At 41.8% G+C, this 19,745-nt stretch overlaps 1 protein-coding gene across 17 annotated transcripts in view; it reads left to right on the forward strand.

Annotated features, from left to right (window-relative positions):
- The window catches only part of BLTP1 (bridge-like lipid transfer protein family member 1), a 322,576-nt gene that overhangs the window by 255,750 nt on the left and 47,081 nt on the right, over positions 1–19,745 (forward strand). For 7 of the 17 annotated variants that reach the window (XM_077279045.1, XM_077279047.1, XM_077279052.1 and 4 more), the window contains 9 exons: positions 664–862; positions 4,381–4,440; positions 12,675–12,901; positions 15,242–15,433; positions 15,618–15,745; positions 16,456–16,579; positions 16,663–16,772; positions 17,794–17,884; positions 18,323–18,388. In XM_077279045.1, the coding sequence (XP_077135160.1) occupies positions 664–862; positions 4,381–4,440; positions 12,675–12,901; positions 15,242–15,433; positions 15,618–15,745; positions 16,456–16,579; positions 16,663–16,772; positions 17,794–17,884; positions 18,323–18,388 (1,197 nt within the window). The remainder of the gene's footprint in view (positions 1–663; positions 863–4,380; positions 4,441–12,674; positions 12,902–15,241; positions 15,434–15,617; positions 15,746–16,455; positions 16,580–16,662; positions 16,773–17,793; positions 17,885–18,322; positions 18,389–19,745) is intronic. The other 10 variants (XM_077279060.1, XM_077279064.1, XM_077279065.1 and 7 more) reach the window with 3 other exon arrangements.

Raw genomic sequence — 19,745 nt, forward strand, 5'->3', positions numbered from 1 at the left:
CCAAGCATTAAACATAATGCTTATATTTATAATTGTTTGTTAATTCACATTTGGACCTGTGAGCCTATGTTAAAATAGCTGTAATCCCTAAATGCTTAAAGGGTTTTCTCAAGTTGAGAAGTTATTCCGTATCTATGGGATAAGGAACAACTTCTAGGCAGCTGGGGGTCCGACGGTTGAGAACCCCACTGATCCTGAGAACCAGGGCTCTACCCACATGAATGGAGTGGTCGATCATCGCTCAGTTCACACTATGCTCCTCAGAGCCTTGGTTCTGGGGATGGGTGGAGATCCCAGCAATCGAACACACAATCTGTAATTATTCCCTGTCCCATGGATAGGGAATGACTTCCAAACCTGAGAATACTCAAACTTTTTGTAAAACTCCTTGGACTGAATCTGTAAGTCTACACTTTGGCCATTTCTTGATTGCTTGGTTCTTTCTCTCATGATGTACCAATGTTAAATTGGGAAGCTTCACTGTTCAAATACTTCTGTGTACCTGCATGTTGGTCAACACACTGGCTCATTGGTCAGTTCTGCTGCAGCGTTACGCTCCCTGAATCTGGGCTGAATTGTTGTAATGACAATCATCATAAGCCTCATGAAATAAATATATATACAATTCATTTTTTTCAGCAATAAATTATTGTTTTTCCATAGGCAAATCATACAGCTGACTTTGATACCGGTTCTGCGTTGGTGCTTACAATTGAGAGCACTCTGATCACAGCCTGTTCTTCGGAGTCTTTGGTGAGCAAAGGGCACTTCAAAAACTTCTGCATTCGCTTTGCTGATGGTTTTGAAACCTCATGGGATGATTGGAAGCCAGAAATTAGAACTGACCTGGTTATGAATGCATGTAAGTATGTTATTAGCATGTACAATGGATCAACAGTTATATTTATTGCTTTATAATCTAATTATTTTTACATGCATAGTATTTTATTTTTCTTTTTTAAATTAATGATATTTTTCAATTTCAATGTTTTGTGTTAAACTTAAAGGAACCTGGAACTAGAATTTATATTTATGTCCACTGTTGTCTACATATATTTGATATATAGCATGACCTACTTAGTGGAATTGCTTAAGGACTATGTCTTTGAATACATTGGCAGTGCATACTTTTTTTTTCTTCAATTACCGTATATACTCAAGTATAAGCCGACCCCCTAATTTTGCTACAAAAAACTTAATTGAGACATCAGTAGGTTAAGTGTTTTTGAATATCCATATTGAATCAGGAGCCCCATATAATGCTCCATACAGTTCATGATGGGTCCCAAAAGATGCCCCATACAGTCATTTGCCCTTTGTAATGCTCCATAAATGCTGATAATGGCCCCATAAGATGCTCCATACAGTCATTTTCCCCATGTAATGCTTCATAAATGCTGATTATGGCCCCATAAGATGCTCCATACAGTCATTTGCCCCATGTAATGCTCCATAAATGCTGATTATGGCCCCATAAGATGCTACATACAGTCATTTGCCCCATGTAACGCTCCATAAATGCTGATTATGGCCCCATAAGATGCTCCATACAGACATTTGCCCCATGTAATACTCCATAAATGCTGATTATGGCCCCATAAGATGCTCCATACAGTCATTTGCCCCATGTAATACTCCATAAATGCTGATTATGGCCCCATAAGATGCTCCATACAGTGATTTGCCCCATGTAATGCTCCATAAATGCTGATTACGGCCCCATAAGTTGCTCCATACAGTCATTTGTCCCATGTACTGCTCTATAAATGCTGGTTATGCCCCATAAGATGCTCCATACAGTCATTTGCCCCATGTAATGCCCCATAAATGCTGATTATGGCCCATAAGATGCTCCATACAGTCATTTGCCCCATATGCTGTTGCTGCTATAAAAAAAAATAAAAAAAATCACATACTCCCCTCTCGTCGCTCAAGCCCCCGGCAATTTCTATATTCACCTGCTCCGCGTTCCACCGCCACCAGCTGGCGCAACGTTCCCCGTCCACTGCACTGACTGCTCAGGCAGAGGGCGGCGCGCACTAATTGCGTCACCGCGCCCTCTGGTCTGAGCGTCAGTGCAGAGGATGCAGAAGACGCAGCGGCGGCCGGCGACGGTGGAACGGGGAGCAGGTGAATATTGCGCACTGCTTATACTCACCTGCTTCCCCGGCGCTGGCAGCTTCTTCCTGTAGTGAGCGGTCACGTGGTACCACTCATTACTGTAATGAATATGCGGCTCCACCCCTATGGGAATGGAGTGGGGTCCATATTCATTACTGTAATAAGTGGTACCATGTGACCGCTCACTACAGGAAGAAGCTGCCAGCGCTGGGGAAGCAGGGACCACCGCGCCAGGAGCAGGTGAGTATGCTTAGACAGCTGCCACTCCACCTCTCCCCTCACTAGAGTATATGCCGAGAGTGGCAATTTCAGCCTAAAAAAATGGGCTGAAATTCGCGACTTATACTCAAGTATATACGGTAGTTATATTTTTAACAGGGGTTTCCAGGCTTTTTTTTTTTAATCCAGAAACTTGTTCACTGTAAAAATAATAATTTTTACTTGTCTATTGCTGCCTCTCCACCACTGCTGCCCCTGGCATGTTTTGGTATGCTAACCACAGCACATATGACCACTGGGTACAGCCGTGATGGCGCTGTACTGGGCACAAGACCACTGAGCCCAGAAATTTGATGCATCTCTCACTCTGGAGGATTTGCCTTGTCCTTCAATAGGGGAACATCTTGCATCTGAGTTCCGTGGTCTTAGTAAGGACCACGATGAACTGACTGACCGCTGGTCTCCTGACCCGATCTCCACAACCTCAAAGGTATAAGGCTGCTGAGTTGTGCTCAGAAAACTTGTGGCCAGTTCATGCAGAAGAGACCATGGTTGTATGACCATCCTTACAAGGACAACTGGTTAATATGAATGAACACTGATTTATGATTAATTTTCATTTTAGTGGCGCTGCAGAGAAATTGAACATTTTCTGCCAAATTTCTCCACAGATAACTGCTAATCACTGGGGGTTCAGCAAGCGGACTCTTTGTGATTAGTGTGTTTTCAAGGGACCTTTGTTGCTAATCAGAATTGTCAAAAGTGGATATCCCCATTTAAAGGGTAGTTCGGCTTTGCAGTTTTGTTGACCTGTCCACAACATAGGTCATAAATATGAGATTAGTAGGGGACTGATACCCGGCACCCCCAACAACCAGCGGCTGGTTGTAAACAGTGAACACAGCTGAAGCACCATAGCTCCGTTTACTATGTAGTGGTCATTCTCAGGGACTGTAGTCCAGCTCCTATTGAAGTGAATATGAGCAAAGCTGCAGTTCTCAGAAATGGCCACTACATGGTAAATAGAGCTGTGCTGATCTGGCTTTATTCACTGTTTACATCCACTCGGAACTGAATAGTGAGGGTGCCGGGTGTCAGACCCCCACCGATCTGATAATGTTAACCTATCCTAAAGGTACCTTCACACTAAACGACTTTGCAACGAGAACGACAACGATCCGTGACGTTGCAGCGTCCTGGATAGCGATATCGTTGTGTTTGACACGCAGCAGCGATCTGGATCCTGCTGTGATATCGCTGGTCGTTACTGAAAGTCCAGAACGTTATTTGGTCGTCAGATCGGCGTGTATCGTCGTGTTTGACAGCAAAAGCAACGATGCCAGCAATGTTTTACAATGGTAACCAGGGTAAATATCGGGTTACTAAGCGCAGGGCCGCGCTTAGTAACCCGATATTTACCCTGGTTACCATTGTAAAAGTAAAAAAAAAACCAGTACATACTCACCCTCTGATGTCTGTCACGTCCCCCGGCGTCCGCGCTGCTGCTCAGAGCTTCCTGCACTGAATGTGTCAGTGCCGGCCGTAAAGCAAAGCACAGCGGTGATGTCACCGCTGTGCTTTAGGGCCGGCGCTTACACAGTGCAGGGAAGCTGAAGGCGAGGGACGCGACAGACACCGGCCCTGCGCTTTGTAACCCGATGTTTACCCTGGTTACCCGGGGACTTCGACATCGTTGGTCGCTGGAGAGCTGTCTGTGTGACAGCTCTGCAGCGACCACACAGCGACGCTGCAGCGATCGGCATCGTCGGCATGTGACGGTACCTTAAAGATAAGTTATCAACAGCACAACACCAGACAACCCCTCTAAGCATTTATCTACCTATTCTCTGTGTACAGTTTGGGTGTTAATAAGATCTTCTTACAACTGTGACAGAAGTTGCTTATTTGGTAGACAATTGAATATAGACTAGAAAAACACTAAATTATCAGACGTTTTCCACTGCAGAATGAAAATATAGCAAACACTTTTATTTAATACACTTTTACAGAAATCTAATGTCTTTGTGAATTAATACCTAGGTGTGGTACCTGATGGAACTTATGAGGTGTGCTCTAGGACCACAGGACAGGCTTCTGCAGGTAGGAGGACACAGTGCGTCTTCTCTGACAATTGGGTTTTATTAACGTAATACTTTAAAACGGATGCTTCAGAATAGAAAACGGCAGTTGTCAGTATATGAATCTGGGGGGGGGGGGGGGGAGCATATACGTACATTTTTTTTTATTTATTTATTTTTTTTTTACTATATATCATTGTTTGGAACAGCCCAATCTTGTTATTCCAAACCACAGTATCCAGTATAGATATATATGTTAAATGTGTATGCTTTTTTTTTTTTATAATCATGTTGATGGATGACACGGTGTGACACCAATTTGAAGCATCTATTTAATACATACGCCCAAGCACATACATTGCAGAAAAAATAAAGAGAACACGTAAACAGCACATTGTATATCCAAGTCAATTACACTTCTGTGAATTCGACCTGTCCAGTTATGAAGCAACATTGATTCTGAATCAATTTCTCCAGCTGTTGTGCAAATGGAACAGACAACAGGTAGAAATGAGAGGCAATTAGCAAGACAATCCCTATAAAGGAGTGGTTCTGCAGGTGGTGACCACAGACCATTTCTCTGTTCTCATCCTTTTTGGCTGTTGGTTTGGTCACTTTTGCATTTTGTCATTGCTCTCATCCCTAGAGGTACTGTACAGGAGCATTAGGCGGTGTGTACATCCCACAAAAGTTGCACAGGTAGTGCTGCTCATCCAAGATGGCACATCAATGCGAGCTGTGGCAATAAGTGTAGCTGTCTGTCATCACAGTGTCCAGAGCATGGAGCAGATACCATGAAACAGGCCAGTACACCAGGAAATGTGGAGGGGGCCGAAGGAGGGCAACAATCCACAGCAGGACCGTTACCTCCTCCTTTGTGCATTTGCCAGAGGTCACCAAGATTGGCAGATTCGACACTGGTGCACTGTGCTCTGCATGGATGAAAGCAGGTTCACACTGAGCACATGTGAAGTACAAACTACTGGCACACTCCAAAGATGTGATGCAAAAGGGGGTTTGTTTATTATACATACAGTATAGATCGTTTCGGTCTACAATTGACCTTCATCAGCGTGCTAGAAAATAGACCTCCTGCTACTTGCGGTGGATACCGCGTCGTCCCTGTGCCGTCCTCTCCCCACTCGCCGGACCGTGTGCCATTTACTTTGGCCTACACATACACATATGTATGTAAATTTTCATGACATCCACAACATTTTTAATGCATATCTATTAAGACTTATTGGGGTTCTGACATCCATACTTCCCCTGCTATTTTCTAGCACGCTGATGAAGGTCAATTGTAGACCGAAACGTTCTATACTGTATGTATAATAAACAAACCCCCTTTTGCATCACATCTTTGGAGTGTGCCAGTAGTTTGTACTTCACATTAAGGTTTGGGAACCTATTCCTGTGCACCTCCCCCTTGCAAGGCTGTGCTGAACATTTTCTTTACCACACTGAGCACATGTGACAGGTTCCGGAAACACCATGGAGAACGTTCTGCTACCTGCAACTTCCTCCAGCATGAACGGTTTGGCAGTGGGACAGTATCGGTGTGGGGTGGCATTTCTTTGGAGGGCAGCACAGCCCTCCACAAGCTAGCCAGAGGTACCCTGACTGCCTTTAGGTACCGGGATGAGACCATCAGACCCATTGTTAGACCATATGCATGTGCACTGGGCCCTGGGTTCCTTCTGATGCATGACAATGCTTGGCCTCATATGTCTGAAGTGTGTCAGCAGTGAATAATGAAGGCATTGTTGCTTTGGACTGGCCTGCCCGTTCCCCTGATCTGAATCCAATCCAGCACATCTGGGACATCATATCTCGTTCCATCCACCAACGCCATGTTGCACTTCAGACTGTTCAGGAGTTGACTGATGCTTTAATCCATGTCTGGGAAAAGATCCCTCAGGAGACAATCCACCACCTCATCAGGAGCATGCCCAGGTGTTGTAGGGAGGTCATACAAGGCACGTGTAGGCCACACACACTACTGAGCATCATTTTCTTGTCTTGAGGCATTTCCACTGAAGTTGGATAAGCTTGTATTTTGATTTTCCAATTTGATTTTGAGCATCATTCCAAATCCAGACCTCCATGGGATTAATTTTGATTTACATAGATCATTTTTATGTGTTTTTGTTCTCAACACATTCCACTATTTAATGAATAAAGATTTCCAACTGGAATATTTAATTCCATGTCATCTATGATGTGATATTTTAGTGTTCTCTTTATTGTTTTGGAGCAGTGTACATTAAGTAAGTACCTAAAATGTGGTGTGGCATTTTATTCTAGTACTAGATGGTGGCCCGATTCTAACGCATCGGGTATTCTAGAATATGCATGTCCACGTAGTATATTGCCCAGTCACGTAGTATATTGCCCAGCGACGTAGTATATTGCCCAGCGACGTAGTATATTGCCCAGCCACGTAGTATATAGCCCAGCCACATAGTATATTGCCCAGCCATGTAGTATATTGCCCAGTGACGTAGTATATTGCCCAGTGACGTAGTATATTTCCCAGTGACGTAGTATACAGCACAGAGCCACGTAGTATATTGCACAGCCACGTAGTATATTGCCCAGTGACGTAGTATATTGCACAGCGACGTAGTATACAGCACAGAGCCACGTAGTATATTGCCCAGCCACGTACTATATTGCCCAGCCACGTAGTATATTGCCTAGCTACGTAGTATATTGCCCAGCCACATATGTCACAGGTTAAAAAATAAACATACTCACCTTCCGATCCGAGGGCCCCTTGTAGTTCTAACATACTCACCATACGTGTAGTTCTGTCGCCTGTGCGCGGTACGGGCGGCAGCTTCCGGTCCCAGGGTGTGATGACGTCGCGGTCACATGACCGTGACGTCATGGCAGGTCCTTCTGCCATACGATCCTTGCTACCGGAACCTGCCGCTTGCACAGAGCGGTTACCGTAGGGTGGCGAGGAGCGGGAAAGGCGGCGGAAGGTGAGTATATAATGATTTTTTTTTATTATTATTATTTTTAACATTAGATCCTTTTTCTATTGACGCTGCATAGGCAGCGTCAATAGTAAAAACTTGGTCACACAGGGTTAATAGCGGCGGTAACGGAGTGAGTTACCCGCGGCATAACGCGGTCCGTTACCGCTGGCATTAACCCTGTGTGAGCCGTGACTGCGGGGAGTATGGAGCGGCCGCCCGGCACTGACTGCAGGGGAGTAGGGGGGGACTAATTGGACTGTGCCCATCGCTGATTGGTCGCGGCAGCCATGACAGGCAGCTGGCGAGACCAATCAGCGAATGAATAACCGTGACGGAATTTGCCTACAGAAAGACGGAAGTACCCCTTAGACAATTATTTATATATAGATTTTGTTCAAGAAATGTGTCAAATCCTCCAGTTTGTTATTCCATGGACAGATTTCAAGTGTTCATTTCTGTTAATGTTGATGATTATGGTTTGCAGCCAATGAAAACCCAAAAGTCATTATCTCAGTAAATTAGAATAATTAAAGGGACTCTGTCACCTGAATTTGGAGGGAACAATTTTCAGTCATATGGGCGGGGTTTTCGGGTGTTTGATTCACCCTTTCCTTACCTGCTGGCTGCATGCTGGCTGCAATATTGGATTGAAGTTAATTCTCTGTCCGCCATAGTACACACCTGCGTAAGGCAAGATTGCCTTGTGCAGGCATGTACTACGGAGGACTCCGAGCACTAAAAAATATTTGCTCATCAGTAATAATTAACAAAAACACCTGCAAAGGCTTTCTAAGCATTTATAACGGTCCCTTAGTCTGTTTCATTAGGCTTCGCAATCATGCTGAAGACTGCTGACTTGACAGATGTCCGGAAGGCAGTTATTGACACACTCCACAAGGAGGGTAAGCCACGAAAGGTCATTGCTAAAGAAGCTGGCTGTTTACAGATTGCTTTATCCAAGCATATTAATGGAAAGTTGAGTGGAAGGAAAAAGTGTGGTAGAAAAAGGCGCACAAGCAACCGGGATAACCGCAGCCTCGGAAGGATTGTTAAGGAAAGGCCATTCAAAAAATTGGAGTCATTGCTTCAAGAGCCATCACACCCAAACATATCCAGGACACGGGCTACAAGTGTCGCATTCCTTGTGTCAAGCCACTCATGACCAATAGACAAAGTCAGAAGCGTCTTACCTGGCCAAGGAGACAAAGAACTGGACTGTTGCTCAGTGGTCCAAGGTGGTGTTTTCAGATGAAAGTAAATTTTGCATTTCATTTGGAAATCAAGGTCCCAGAGTCTGGAGGACTAACGGGGAGGCACACAACCCAAACTGCTTGAGGTCTAGTGTGAAGTTTCCACAATCAGTGATGGTTTGGGGAGCCATGTCATCTGCTGGTGTAGGTCCACTGTGTTTTAACAAGACAAAAGTCAGCGCAGCCGTCTACTAGAAATTTTAGAGCACTTCATGCTTCCCTCTGCCGAAACTTTTTGGAGATGGAAATTTCATTCTCCAGCAGGACATGGCACCTGTCCACACTGCCAAAAGTACCAAAACCTGGTTTAAAAACAACAGCATCACTGTGCTTAATTGGCCATCAAACTTGCTTGACCTTAACCCCATATGGGGTATTGTCAAGAGGAAGATGAGAGACACAGACCCAACAATGCAGATGAGCTGAAGGCTGCTATCAAAGCAACCTGGGCTTCCATAACACCTCTGCAGTGCCACAGGCTGATCGCCTCCATGCCACACCGCATTGATGAGGTAATTGATGCCAAAGGAGCCCCGACCCAAGTATTGAGTGCATTTACTGAACATGAATTTCAGTAGCCCAACATTTCGGATTTTAAAATCATTTTTAAGCTGGTGTTATAAAGTATTCTAATTTACTGAGATAATGACTTTTGGGTTTTCATTGGCTGTAAGCCATAATCATCAATATTAAGAGAAATAAACACTTGAAATAGATCACTCTGTTTGTAATTACTCTATATGAGTTTCACTTTTTGTATTGAAGAACTGAAATAAATTAACTTTTTGATGATATTCCTATTTAGTGAGAAGCACTTATACAGTATATTCTATGAATTTCTTGCAAACCTTAAAGGGAACCTGTCACCAGAAAAAAACTCTATTAGTCTGCAGATATGGGGTTAATCTGCAGGTTAATAGCATTATGATGCTGGATGGCACCTGCACTTATCCTAAAGCTGTGGAGAGAAAAATTAACTTTATTCACCCGAGCAGCATTCCCGTTTGAGTCATAGATTCTTAGCTAGGTATTATTTTTTTTCTGCAAATGCAAACATCCAGCCAGCAACAACACTGAATACAGCTGTTCATGGGGGTGCATGGTGTTGGACCCCACAAGTCTTCTAATGAACATTAAAGTAGTAGAACACACCTCTAATCCTCTTAACTGAGATAACTGTCTTCTCATCCTAGCCACATGTGATATTTCTGCCAAGCATAGTAAGTGAGCTATTTAGAAGGCCATTATCCATACTTTTTCTTCCTTTCTTCATAAATCAACAATCATTGTAGACTATACCTAGATATGGTTAATGTCACAGGCCCCACCACCTAGCCAAATCGCACCTCCTGCTTTTCCCCTGATGAGGGGCAAACACTCTCTGCAAATGTAGTACCTGGTTTAGCTTCACATGGCAAGGCTTCTTAAACGGTCAATATTGACTTTTAGGATTGCTACCCCAATAGCCGGCAATACAGTTCTAGTTCTCTTCCTCTCTGAAGAGGAAATCTGCATAATATTAGTGTATGTAATGCTTTTTCCTGGACAGGTTACCAAATATCAGCATTACTTCCAAATGTGTGCACAGTTTACACAGACTCTTCATTTTATTTTAGAAAGCAGCATGGGGTGTAAGGGCTTGCTGATACCACGCCTACTGCCAACGTTGGCCAAATACCAACTGTTATGTCACTTGTAGCCAAATCTTCAGGTTCCAATGCCCTGTCCAGATCACATTAATACTGAGGATACAATACAGTGACATTCGTCACTCATAGGCTCCAATGTTACTGCTGAATAAAATGCTGTATACCAAGCAGTATAGATATTGTATTGGATACTGGATTTCAACATGCTCGATCATTATGTTCTTACTGGATAACAGCTAATTCTCCTCACACTGAGGACAGCTCGGCCAAATTTCCATGGGGTGCACAGTGCCTTGCGAAAGTATTCGGCCCCCTGGAACTTTTCAGCCTTTTCCCACACATCATGCTTCAAACATAAAGATACCAAATGTAAATTTTTGGTGAAGAATCAACAAGTGGAACACAATTGTGAAGTTGAACGATGTTTATTGGTTATTTTAAATTTTTGTGGAAATTCAAAAACTGAAAAGTTGGGCGTGCAATATTATTTGGCCCCTTTACTTTCATTGCAGCAAACTCACTCCAGAAGTTCATTGTGGATCTCCGGATGATCCAATGTTGTCCTAAATGCCTAATGATGATAAATATAATCCACCTGTGTGTAATCAAGTCTCCGTATAAATGCACCTACTCTGTGATAGACTCAGGGTTCTGTTTGAAGCACAGAGAGCATCATGAAGACCAAGAAACACAACAGGCAGGTCCGTGATACTGTTGTGGAGTAGCTTAAAGCCGGATTTGGATACAAAATAATTTCCAAAACTTTAAACATCCCAAGGAGCACTGTGCAAGCGATCATATTGAAATGGAAGGAGTATCATACCACTGCAAATCTACCAAGACCCGGCCGTCCCTCGAAGCTTTCCTCTCAAACAAGAAGACTGATCAGAGATGCAGCCAAGAGGCCCATGATCACTCTGGATGAACTGCAGAGATCTACAGCTGAGGTGGGACAGTCTGTCCATAGGACAACAATCAGTCATATACTGCACAAATCTGGCCTTTATGGAAGAGTGGCAAGAAGAAAGCAATTTCTCAAAGATATCCATAAAAAGTGTTGTTTAAAGTTTGCAACAAGCCACCTGGGAGACACACCAAACATGTGGAAGAAGGTGCTCTGGTCAGATGAAACCAAAATCAAACTTTTTGGCAACAATGTCAAACGATATGTTTGGCGTAAAGACAACACAGCTCATCACCCTGAACACACCATCCCCACTGTCAAACATGGTGGTGGCAGCATCGTGGTTTGGGCCTGCTTTTCTTCAGCAGGGACAGGGAAGATGGTTAAAATTGATGGGAAGATGGATGGAGCCAAATACAGGACCATTCTTGAAGAAAACCTGTTGGAGTCTGCAAAAGACCTGAGACTGGGACGGAGATTTATCTTCCAACAAGACAATTGTTCCAAACAAAAGGCAAAATCTACAATGGAATGGTTCACAAATAAACGTATCCAGGTGTTAGAATGGCCAAGTCAAAGTCCAGACCTCAATCCAATCGAGAATCTGTGGAAAGAGCTGAAAACTGCTGTTCACAAACGATCTCCATCAAACCTCACTGAGCTCGAGCTGTTTGCCAAGGAAGAATGGGCAAGAATTTCAGTCTCTCTATGTACAAAACTGATAGAGACATACCCCAAGCAACTTGCAGCTGTAATCGCAGCAAAAGGTGGCGCAACAAAGTATTAAGTTAAAGGGGCCGAATAATATTGCACGCCCCACTTTTCAGTTTTTGAATTTCCACAAAAATGTAAAATAACCAATAAATTTGGTTCAACTTCACAATTATGTTCCACTTGTTGATTCTTCACCAAAAATTTACATTTGGTATCTTTATGTTTGAAGCATGATATGTGGTAAAAGGTTGAAAAGTTCCAGGGGGCCAAATACTTTCGCAAGGCACTGTATGGGGTGAGGTATTCTGGAGAAATATATGTTTGAACCCTATGGTCACATTAAAGCGGACACCACTACAAAAGTGATTTTACTCTTAAGTTATTCCCACTGTCCCCCTTTTAAATTATTAATAATAGTAGTATTAGTAGTATATACTTTGGGCTCTTTTTACTAAGTGTGCCAGATATGCTAGTTTTTCTGGTCTTTAGTAACATGTCAGAATATCTAGGGGCGTGTTTTCAGGCTGCTCTGCATAATTAAATTGTGAGCACCGCCTCCTTGGTGAAAAACACAAAAATTAGACCTAAATAAAAAGGCTCATTTCCCTGGAACCATGTAGCGGAATTAAAAGCTAAACCGAAATACTCCAGGGAGCTGCAGGAATAAAATAAGAGTAACGAGTCCACTTTAGACCCGGTGACAGCACCTCTTTAAGTACATACACATCTGATATTTGTTTTTTGTACTGTAGAAAGCCGCAGTGCGGGCATATGGACTCTGAATGTGTTATGGAAGATGTGTGGCATTGATGTGCACATGGACCCAAACATTGGTAAAAGGCTTAATGCTCTTGGCAATACCCTCACCACACTGACCGGAGAAGAAGACGTTGATGACATTGCGGACCTGAACTCTGTGAATATAGCTGACCTGTCAGACGAAGACGACATTGATACTATGTCTCCCACCGTACATGCAGTAAGTTCTGGCTGCCATTATTATTGTGCTCCGTATGCTGCGACTGATCTTTGCCATTTACTGTGTAAGTGTTCACATCTTTTATCTTTCTAGAATGAAAGCCATACACATAGCTTTGTGTTAGGGATTGCAAAGCTTTATTCTTGGTCTAATAGCTTTTATAGAGAGGAAATAACTGCACTATTTGGCTAACACTGTTCACGTTGGCACCAGTTCTCCTATCAGAATAGTGCAGCATGCTGACGCATTACATGCACTAACTTACCTGTGCCTTTGACAACCCTCCTATATTAGATATACAATTGTCCTCAAAAGTTTACATACCCCGGCAGAATTTTAGCTTTCTTGGCCTTTATTTTTTTTTTAGAGAATATGAATTATAACACCAAACCTTTTTCTCCCCTCATGGTTAGTGGTTGGCTGAAGCCTTGTATTGCCAAACTACTCTGTTTTCTCTTTTTAAATCATAATGACAACCCAAATGACCCTGATCAAAAGATTAAAAAAATGGGTAGACGTGGATTCACTCTGTGCTGCTGAATAAGTGAAAGTCCAGACGTATGTCATATAGGATGTTTATTCAACGCGTTTTGGAGTTCACCGACCTCTTCATCAGAAAAAAGCACCACATCTGCCATTTTTTTTCCTTCAGTTGGTCAATATTAGACCTATGGATCTGCTGCAGAGAATACTATCATAGAGCCAGTTTATGGTTTATCTTGTGAGTACAATCTTAACCATCTGAATCTCGGATAAGACTCTATTTTGCGCTATTTCTCCAACAGTAACTACCTGATTAAAAGTTCACATACCTCATTTCTTAATACCTTGTATTGCCACCTCTAACATCAATGACAGTGTAAAGTCTTTTGTGGTAGTTGTGGATGAGGTTCTTTATTTTCTCAGATGGTAAAGCTGCCCACTCTTCTTGTCAAAAAGCCTCCAGTTTCTGTAAATTCCTGGGCTGTCTAGCGTGAACTACGCACTAGAGATCTCCCCAGAGTGGCTCAATGATATTGAGGTCATGAGACTGAGATGATCACTCTAGAACCTTCACTTTGTTCTGCTGTCAGGTCGACTTGGCCTTGTGTTTTGGATTGTTGTCATATTTCAGCTGATCTTATTTGTGGGATTTTCTTTGCATCCTGAACAATTTTCCTGGCAGTTGTGGACGAAAGTTTTGTTGCTCTACCTGACCGTGATTTTGTTTTTACAGAGCCCCTGATTTTCCATTTGTTAATCACAGTTTGAATGCTGCTGACTGGCATTATCAATTCCTTGGATATCTTTTTGTATCCCCTTCCTGTTTTATACAGTTCAACTACTTTTTCCCGTAGATCCGTTGACAATTGTTTTGCTTTTCCCATGACTCATAATCCAGAAAAGTCTGTAGCTGAAAGATGCAAGAGTCTGTCTGGATCCCAAATACTCACTCAGCTTTTATGCACACACTGATTTCAAGCAAACAGGTCACAGGTGAGGATGTTACCTTTAGTAGCCATTCAAACCCATTTATGTCAACCAGGGTATGTGAAGTTTTGATCAGGGTCATTTGGATGTTTTGGGTTGTCATTATGATTTAAAAAGAGAAAACACAGTAGTTTGAGAATAAATGGCTTTGCCCAACCATTAAACATGAGTGAAGAAAAAGTTTTGGTGTTATCATTCATATTCTCTGCAAAAAAGGAGAAGAAAGCAAAAATTCTGCCGGGTATGTAAACTTTTGTGCACAACTGTAACATGGCAGATCTGTATGTATGAGAACATATCTGATGATGATGGGGGGGGGATCCATGGCATCATCCCATATATATCTGCGGTTGTCCTTTGTTATAAAGCTTCCGTGCAGTTATTCCACATGTCCACTGACCTACTCCAGTGTAAGAAGCACTATGTTATCAGTGGGTGAGTGCCATGGAGTCTGGGACTTGGTAATGTCGCTTGGAGCTGTTCAATTTTATCTTCAACCAGGCTGCTCTCCTCAGTAGTGAAAGCTATTATTGGGGTTCTTCCCGAAATTGCACTACTTCCAGAAAGATTTCTTTGGTACAAACACACTTTGTTGCCTTGTTTTTTCTAAATCAGAAAGAGAATACTTACATAGTATGGTCCTTGAGGCCACACCATCGCTTCCAATACATTCTTTTTTGCCCGTCTTTCCTTTGCTTTTTGAAGGTAGTCATTTGGCTATAAGTTACACATTAGAGAATTGTAGGTAATGTCATCTACTCCGTTCACATTTTTAAGCTTTAGAAAGATGTAAGATGAATATAAGATCCGCAGTAACGTAACTATTTTGTCCTGTAGCATTTAGAACTAACCGCGCTGTTTGCTGTTTAGAGCCCAGAAGCAGTTTGTGTAAATGGAGAAAGCCACAAACTTACCTTTGGTCAGCGACTTGTAAATCACCTACTTGGCCTGCACCCCAAACGACAACGTTACTCAGTCCCTGCAGATTATCTCTCTGGTTCAGAAACATCCGGTTCTGTCAGTTTACATACGAACGCAAGCAGGTCTCACTCATGGGCAAATGTATGTAAAAATGAGCCAACCTTAATCAAATCAACCAAACTCGGATCACTGGTGAATGTCACAAGGAATTTAATTGAATCTTAATCCATGATTACTGCATGCCTAACTTACATGGTTATTGGTTGTCATACAGTCAGTGCTATTGTGGGGCTAAATCCGAATGTAATGTGATATATTAATCCAGGAGAGCGCAGACTACAGGCGACCAGGGCAGGCTGGATCTCAGAGCGCACGGGGAGGACAGAAGTTTGTGAAGCGTCTAGTTGATATACGAGAGCTGAATGAACAAGCCAAAGTTATTGATGATCTCAAGTAAGTGGGCAATGAGGGAACTTTCCTAATCCCTTCGGCATGGGCTGATTGTTTTTCTGTATCAACTTTTTTTTTTATTTAGGGTCTTCAAATAATAGATCCATAATTGATATGGTGTATAAAAGTAGACTTGCACATTTTTCTATAGTAATACTTAAGCTATACTAATATCTTTTCGTTTTTTCGTTTTGAAACAAATCACTTTATAATTCAATACTTGGTGAATCCTGGAGAAAACTCCCAACGTACATGTCAAGAGCGTTTATTTTTTGTTCGAGTCCCTTCGCCTACACGTGTTGCAGCTGTCTAACAAACAGGCAATTTTGCATGTGTTTTGGCTGTCTAACAGCTGCGAGGCATGTATGCGCGAGGGCTCAAACATATTTTGAGCACACCAAAGACACTCGGTTAGCACCAAGCATGCTCGGATCACACCTTCTCCGAGCACTTTTTACTATTTTATTCTGTATCATCAATTGAATAAAATATACTGTGCATTGTTCCTTTAATGCCATTCAAAACTACAACTTGTCCTACAAAAAGAAAGCCCTCATACACCTATAATGACAGAAAAATAAAAAGATATGGCTCTTGGAAGAAGGAGAGGAAAACACAAAAGTGCAAAATTCTCCCGTCCGGTTATGAAGGGTCTAGTAGAATATATATTCTAGCTCAAGGGCGTTTGTTAAGCAGCTCTCATTTTCTATAAGGAAACTTGGAGCAAGTGAAGGAACTATAAACCAGGAAATTCAGCGGTATCAGCAACTTGAGTCTGTGGCGGTTAATGATATCCGTAGAGATGTTCGGAAGAAGCTGCGTAGATCCAGTATGAGGGTGAGTCTTTACAAATGGCCATATATTTGCAATATGCAAAATTATTGAGAAGGTAATACGTTTTCTCTTTTTTATGATTGAAGGCAGCTTCACTGAAGGATAAATGGGGCCTTGGATATAAACCAAGCTATAATCGTTCCAAGAGCATCACTGCATCGGGAAGACCACCTCTAAAAAGAACAGACAGAGCAAGGTAATTTATTAAATATTGCAGTTTGGTATTTTTTTGAAAACCTGTTAATTCTGTGAAGGTATCTTTCTATTCATAAAATATTGCACATTTCCGTCTATCAAACACAAAGGTACAACTGATCCCCCTATTCGCAGTGCAGGGAGAAAATAACATCCTTCTCCTTATCTCTTCCTTCCTCTAAAACTTCCATATATTGTGAAAGTCTATTAAAAGTAATACAGTTTGGGGAGAGGCAGTGGAAATAAACTTAAAGGGGTTCTACAATTTAGGGTGTGTCCATATTGCATTTTACTCTCACGTCAGTAGCTGTGTCGTGGCTTAATCTGGAAAATAGCATTCGTACATATGCGCTGACGTGGCCATTGACTGTAATGATGCAGACGGAGTAAGACATCATTTTCTGCTGTGTCCTCACCTCACATTTGAGGCCGGCTGCCCACCTCAGCCAGCTATGGATGAAAATTATGTTCAACAGGGCATGTAGTGACTTCCTCTGCATCATTACGCTCAATGGCCCCGTCAGCGGAAATGTCCAAATTCCGTTTTCCAGGGCTTAAGACAGAAGACCTGACAGAGCCAGTAATGTAACGCTAAGGCGCTATGTGAACCTGGCCTTATACATTATTCGTCAGAAGGGTCCTTCTGTAGTATACATGTCACAGATTGTCCCCATGCTTGAGACCCCCAGTGATCAGCTGTTACCTGAGCTGAAACTCCTACCAGTAGTAAGTTACCTTGTAGCACCACCACAGGTGCAACTATGTTACAGAGCTACCATTCAAATTAATAGGTTGTCTGTAATGCGGGACAGGGCAGGTCTTCCACAGCGAAAACACTTTTTATTTGAGTACGAGAAAAAGGAATATGACATGTTAATAGTAAAAATAGATGCAGAAATCAAAACACAGATGAAAATCTGAAAAACCAAATTGATCCAGGTTTCATTTGAACAAAAAAGAAAAAAAAAATGATGTGTGATTAGGGCCTTACAGTGATCAGACTTTTTTTTCCCACTATACAGCTCAAGATTAGACGGTGAAGAACTTCCTGAAATCCGTATTGAAGCGGCTTCTCCTGCCGGTCCCAGAGTGACCTTCAACATTCAGGACAGTGTAAGTACCACACTAAGGCCTGCACGTCAGAACGCCAGTTTAGTATCACTGCTGTAGTAATCAGTTGTGCTGCTAATGGGATTTTACAAAAAATATCCCTATATTGTAATTCTCTGATGAACTTGTGATATTAAACACAAATATAAGATGCATCAATCCTAGGGTAAGGGTATGTATTGGGTCATTTTGTTTGCATCTATCATGCAGCAGTGCGGATAAGTGCACTATAGCCCTCTGAATGGTAATTTTACTATCAATGCCATTAAGAGAATGTCATCCTTGATTTCCGTGCTTCTGACATATATGCAGTGTGCGGTGCCTTTGGTCATATATGTATGATCTCCTTCTAAACATCAGAGCTGTGATTTGGTTTCTGTTGCTTAATTATAATTATCTAAAATCCATTATCATTTTCTTTCTTCTTTTCAAAAATTGAAGTTGAATAAGAGAGTTTTAGGATTTAATCATCAGTCTCGATATTCATGGGAGGAAGGGTATTTCAAGGTATTTGTAAATGGAAAACTGTCTTGTAAATCTACTCCAACTTCATCCAAATTTTACTCTCTTTGTTACATGAAACCAAAGCAGAGTGTGCAACAACTCTTATTTAATGCCGGTTCAAATTTGAGATTGATAACTTTAATCACAAACTTACTTTATTAATTAAAATTATGTGCTTTAAATAATGATGTGCTTTGAACATTTTTGACCTGCCCGCATCAGGAGGAGTTGGTGTATAGTTTTGCAGGAAAAGATTCAGTATAAGTTTATTCATTTACTACATGCTACTTTTGGCTCAGGGTCCAGCGGACACAGACTGACACCTATCTCTGTACACTTGTATGTATGTATGTACACTTGTGCAGAGTAGAATGTCAATCTTTTCCTTCTTGTGTCTCAGTCTCCGTGTTAAGGAGTATATAGAGAGATATATGTGTGTGTGTATGTATGTATACATATATGTGTGTTTATCTATATTCATTTGTATGTGTGTATATAGATGTATAGACGTTGACACACTTGTGGGTACCCTTTTGTTAGTAAGAAAAACCCACGATAATCACTGAAATACTGTAACTTGAAAGTGACAAACTTAATTTTCTATTTAAATTTCCTGGATATCAATTAATGAATATCAGCCATTGCTTTTGAATTGTGGTTCAACAGAATAATTAAAAATAAAGAGAATATGGCCCATGCCGTTAACTCACTCTGCATCTTGCACTAGACAGTGTAATATAGTGGCTACAGGAGGCAAACAGTTCAACATTTTTAATAAAACCCAATTGCAAAAATGATTTTTAGCTCCATTTGCATGCATCTAAGTAAAAAAAAAAATACTTCTAAATAATATGTGCAACTGTAGGAACAAGAACATCAATCTGTTTGCAGATGGTCTTATAGCCTTTACCTTTTAACAGGTTTGTCTATAAACAACTCTTTCCTCAGCTTTCTTTAGTCCATGTTCATTGTGATACACCATCGTGATACGAAACATCACAGTGACCACTTTTCACATTTTGAATAGGCAGACTGACTGATCATGTTTGTAGGTGAATAAACCATGTAAGGTCTATGGGACTGTAGCCAACCTCCCTGGAAGTGGCTGTCAGAGGAAAATTAATGACAAATTAAAGAGCTGGATAATACAAATGGTAACAAAAGCGCCCAGAGCAACTTCCAAAGCGATTAGAGGTAAATTCCAAGGTTCATCAGTGTCAGCTCTCACCATCCAACTTTACCATGGCCAAGGTGGACTTCATGGAATTCAACTGAGGAGGAAACCTTTGCTGAAAGTAGAAAATAAAAAGCGAAATTTGAATTTGCAAAGTGCACAGTGACAAGCCACAGAGCTTCTGGG

The sequence above is a fragment of the Ranitomeya variabilis genome, chromosome 1 (genome assembly GCF_051348905.1).
Source record: "Ranitomeya variabilis isolate aRanVar5 chromosome 1, aRanVar5.hap1, whole genome shotgun sequence".
NCBI lineage: Eukaryota > Metazoa > Chordata > Amphibia > Anura > Dendrobatidae > Ranitomeya > Ranitomeya variabilis.